General features: G+C 43.2%; 1 protein-coding gene across 1 annotated transcript; it reads left to right on the top strand.

Moving 5' to 3' along the window:
• Positions 1–1,843: 1,843 nt before the first annotated feature.
• LOC138903167 (uncharacterized) lies at positions 1,844–3,928 on the top strand. Its single transcript, XM_070191092.1, has 6 exons — positions 1,844–1,979; positions 2,279–2,407; positions 2,480–2,784; positions 3,211–3,265; positions 3,381–3,493; positions 3,542–3,928. The coding sequence occupies exons 1-6, from the start codon at positions 1,844–1,846 to the stop codon at positions 3,926–3,928; spliced, it is 1,125 nt and encodes a 374-aa protein (XP_070047193.1).
• The last annotated feature ends 566 nt before the right edge of the window (positions 3,929–4,494 follow it).

Below are 4,494 nucleotides of genomic sequence, written 5' to 3'. Positions count from 1 at the left end.
ATATAGAACCAAACCACATATAGCACATGGGGTATATGCTCTATACGTGTCTGGGCTAACGGCCAGCGAGCTAACGGCTGTTAGCTTTGTCAAGGGCATATAGCGCATATGCCCCAGGCCTATATGTCCAATTTTAATATAAATTTGCTACTTATCCGTTATTCTCACCATTATTCATAAAACTTAGAATCCTAGGCTTTCATCACCAGTTCTTCTTCTTCTTCAAACTTATAATGTCTAGCAACGAACGATGTCTGGTCGAGATGATGTACCTAGGTGTTTCTACGGAAAACGCAAAATCTTAATGCTTTCATAGGCCCCCCTCCAATTCTGGTCGTAAACGTTAGATTTTGTGAGTACAATGTGAGTAAAGAATATCCAAATTTATTTTTCATTATCCTAATAATTATTCTAGAAGTTGATACACTGATTGTCGTTTATTTTGATGTGTGTGTATACAAAAGAGTAGGAAAATCAATATAGTTTTGGAGAATGGTACCATAAACTCTTTCAGTAGCAATACTACAAATTAGTGCTATTAGAACTTTTGAAAGATACCGGAGAGTACGAAAGAAGATATGGAAGCTCAAAAAAAAATATTACAATGCTGAAAAAGATAGGCATTGAAGGGAAACTAAAAGAAGCTAAAGAAGAATAATCGATTGCAAGAGAAATTCTAGTGGTTGAAGCAGATCTTAATAGGTGATAGCGACGAAAAACCACGCGACTGCCACAATTTAGTTGTTTGTTTTAAGTGTGTGTGTGTATATATATATATATATATATATATATATATATATATATATATATATATATATATATATATATATTGTGATTTTAAGGATATGTGATTTAAACCAGCACCAATTGATAAACAACGAATTAAATAGATAAATTGGACAGTAAAATAAATCAAACCGATCTGCAAACAATGCCTCGACCTTGATTCAAGATAGTCTCGAGGTTAGTTAATAAGAACAGTAAAAGATGGAATAAGCAGTGATGAACAGTAAGTAAGACAAAGAAAGCAGCGTATATGTATATTTTTATCGGTGAATCATGATGCCCTACAAATGATTTGAACTCCTATTTATATAGTAGAGGAAACCTAATTATGGAATGTCTCTAATTACAGAAGAAAATTGTATAAACAGCTAGTTAACCGCTTCTGATTTGGTCCGTTCCGAGATTCACGCCATGATCCTCGACCAATCATGGATATTTGTCCCGATATTCACGCCGTGATCTTTGACCGGTTACTAATATCTTGTCATTCCATTATTGTGTTCCCCTCGAAGTCAGTCATACTTGATCTCGATTGTTGCTGGCCTCGGTCTCAACGTACACTTCGATCTCTAGGCTTGATGTCCCATCTTTGAGCTCGGGTCCGATTTATTACGAGGCTACCCCCGATGCAACTCCTTTGTCTCGATCAAGCAGCAAAATCGGGTAGGCCCGATTTTGACCGTATACAGATAGTCCCCTCATTTTTTGGAGTGTAACGAGAAGAAACGAACTGAGCCTTTGATTTAGTACCTCGATCAATTATGACGTCAACATCGTGACATAAGCAACAGAAGCGATTGAAGCGTCACATCTGTGCAGTTCCCAAGGTCATTAATTAATGCCAGTTGATGGTCGGCCACCAGTGCTTTCAAACCGTCAAAGTGGCTATTATAAATAGACCACCTTCATAATCTTTTCAAACTTTACTTTCAAACTTCTTTTAATATTTAAAAGCTCTTCTATTCTCTTCAAGTCCATCAATTTCGTCGGTTTCAGTTTGCCAATCTCTTATTAAAACACAAATTTCGCCTTTTCCTTCCTTAAACCTCATATAGCAATGGCAAAAAAATCAAAGACCGTTCCTCAAGAAGAGAAGGCCTCCTCATCGCGGCCGGCCGGTAACAAAACACCGGTGGAGCCACGTATCGAAGAGTGCATCCCCGGGCCACGAAGTCGTGCATCCAAGGTCGAGGGTATGTCTTTCACCCTTGATCATCTCATTAGGCTATACAGCCCCGTCTTTATCGGGGCGAACTGATAAGGCTTCAACGTCAGGCCACGAAGGTGCTGTTCTCGAGCATAGATGAGGACAAGGACCGAGGGTAGATGGGCCAATTTTTCCGAGTTAGGACCTCCGACTTAATCCCCTCCGAGAAGATGCCATTCCCCGAAGAATTGAACATGAAGCGTAAGTAGAACCTCACCGATAACGTTTGATTACTTGTTATGTTTCCTTTGCCTCTTCTTATCTATATTCTTCTTTATGGTGCAGCTTCCCCTTGGTTTTCTGGTGCAGTCCCGGACCTTGCAGGTTGGGTTCGACAACTGGTTTCAACTTCTTCGTATGCTGAGCGCTCGTGGCGTGATTTAGCCAAGGGCCGATGGGAGGCCAAAAATCATGGTAAGTTCCCCTGTCCTTATTTGATGCTTTCATGTAAAATACTTCTTTTTAACTTGATTTATTCTCATACAGGCCTTGGAGATAATGTCGCCACGAGGCTGCCTCCCCTCAGGGAAGGGGAGGCCCCGAAGCCGACCAAAGAAAAGAAAAGGAGAAGGGCCTCGACTCCAGATACCCCAAAGCCCAAGAAAAGAAGGGCTCTAAAGTCGAAGTCCGATCCCTGCGTTCTGTCTGCCGATGTAGTCCAAACGCTACGAGATGAAGATGAGGAGGGAGAAGATGTCGACTACCTGCTGGTATCTTGGAAGAGGGAAGGCACCGAAGCTTCGAGAACTGCTGAGCCGGTGACGGTCAAGGAGGTTCAGTCACAGATCGAGGTGATCTCGAGAGAAGGTCTGAGCAGGGTCCCCGAGTCATCGGGTGTTGATGATGCCTCCTGCCGTGATGAGCAACTGGCGGGTGTGCCCAAAGGGTCTAGTTTTGAGTCCCTTCAAAGAGAAGAGATTACCCCAAGTGACTCGCTCGGGGCAATCAACATCGATGATTCGCTGCCCGGCCCCACATTCTCTTAGGGGCAATTTCGAAATGCCCAGTCCATGGGGACCCCCGAAGTGGGGACGGCCCCCGAAGGGGATGATATATTTCGTGGTTGATTTGCGGGGGTCGATGATGTTTCCAACCTTGACGCATCACTCATTTTTTATGAGACTCAGCGGCTTCTGAACTAAGTGAGTTTTAGCTCATGCTACCATGCTTGCGTTGTTCTTATTTCTCTAAGTTTGATTTCCTTTCTTTCTATACAGGCTACAGCGCTCCATCGAGAAGCGTCTTCCAAGTACCGAGCTGAGCTGGCCCGATGTGAGGCTGATCTCAAAAAGCTTACGGAGGAGAGCTCATTGAACGGGTAATGTAAATTTTTGGGAGCTTGTTGTGTATTAACTTGATATTGGCAACTAACACTTTGATCATGCAGGTTCAGCAGAAGGCCGAATTGGTTGGCAGCTTCATGAGGAGGCCAAGATAAAAGAGGCAGAGACTTTGGGGTGGAAGCAAAACATGGACCGTCTCACCTCGGAGAAAGAAACGGTTCGGGCCTAACTGTCTTGGGTCGAGCGTCAACTCCAAAGTGTGAAGGAGGAGAAATTGGACCGAGCCCAGAAGGTTGAAGAGCTCGAGACTCGGTTGGCCGCTGAGCTTGCAAGGGCCACATCTGAGGCAGAGGCGCTCGTGGCCTCCTACCGAGCTGACACCGAAGCCGCTAACACTCGGGCAAAGGAAATTTCTAATGCTGCTGAGGTTAGATTGTCCTGTGTTGCCGAGCATACTAGGCGCCAATCTCGAAGAGAGACTCTTAAAGAGGTACATGCTCGTGGCTTCGACCTCACGGCTGATATCGAGAATGCAAAGGTTTTGGAGGACGAGGCCGGAGCTTTGCTTTCCGATGAAGAAGACTCTGCGAGTGGATCCGAGAGCGGAGATGAAGATGAAGCTCCCGAAGATGCGGCTCCTGAGGCGGACTAGGCACTTAGGATTTTTTCTCCTTTTGTTTTTTGTGTAAGATCCTGAGTGGTTTTTGTAAATACTTTGCATATATGAAAGATTTCTTTTCTTTACGTTTTGTCTCCGATTTCTAATTTATGATAAATTCTGTTTTGCCTTTGCCTTGTGAAAACTTTGTTGCAATCGGGTTATTGTAGCCTCTATAATCGAGTGAGCAATAACTCGAACTCATAGTAGAATAAACCCTTAGGTTTTTAAGTTGAACGAGGGCGAGTCCCTGAGCTTAACAATACGTTCGGGATTTTAATTTTGGATGGCTTGATCGAAGCCGTAAATGTACTGCTTTTATAGCCGAGTTCGAGTAAGTTTCGAACTCACAGTAACAGACCCCTTAAGGTTTTATATCAAATAATTATGAATCCTTGAGCTATATTCAAGTCAGTTTTATTTGAGCTAGGAATAGTGAAACCCTTAGGTCCGAATTGAGTGAGAACAAAATCTCGAACTCTAAGTGTATTAGCCCTTAGGCTCTTTAGATTGGGCCGATATGGCCTCTAAAAGATGTGTATTTTTTTCCCTTTTTGGCT

Source organism: Nicotiana tomentosiformis, chromosome 12 (genome assembly GCF_000390325.3).
Source record: "Nicotiana tomentosiformis chromosome 12, ASM39032v3, whole genome shotgun sequence".
NCBI classification, from domain to species: domain Eukaryota; kingdom Viridiplantae; phylum Streptophyta; class Magnoliopsida; order Solanales; family Solanaceae; genus Nicotiana; species Nicotiana tomentosiformis.
This window is presented reverse-complemented; position numbering and strand designations above follow the sequence as displayed.

What these genes read in the sequence shown, in the direction of transcription:
- LOC138903167 (XM_070191092.1), top strand. Translation starts at nt 1,844, where the DNA reads ATGGCAAAAAAATCAAAGACCGTTCCTCAAGAAGAGAAGGCCTCCTCA. An exon ending in ATGGGAGGCCAAAAATCATG is followed by an intron (nt 2,408 to 2,479) that starts GTAAGTTCCCCT and finishes ATTCTCATACAG; the next exon opens with GCCTTGGAGATAATGTCGCC. An exon ending in CCGAGCTGAGCTGGCCCGAT is followed by an intron (nt 3,266 to 3,380) that starts GTGAGGCTGATC and finishes TTGATCATGCAG; the next exon opens with GTTCAGCAGAAGGCCGAATT.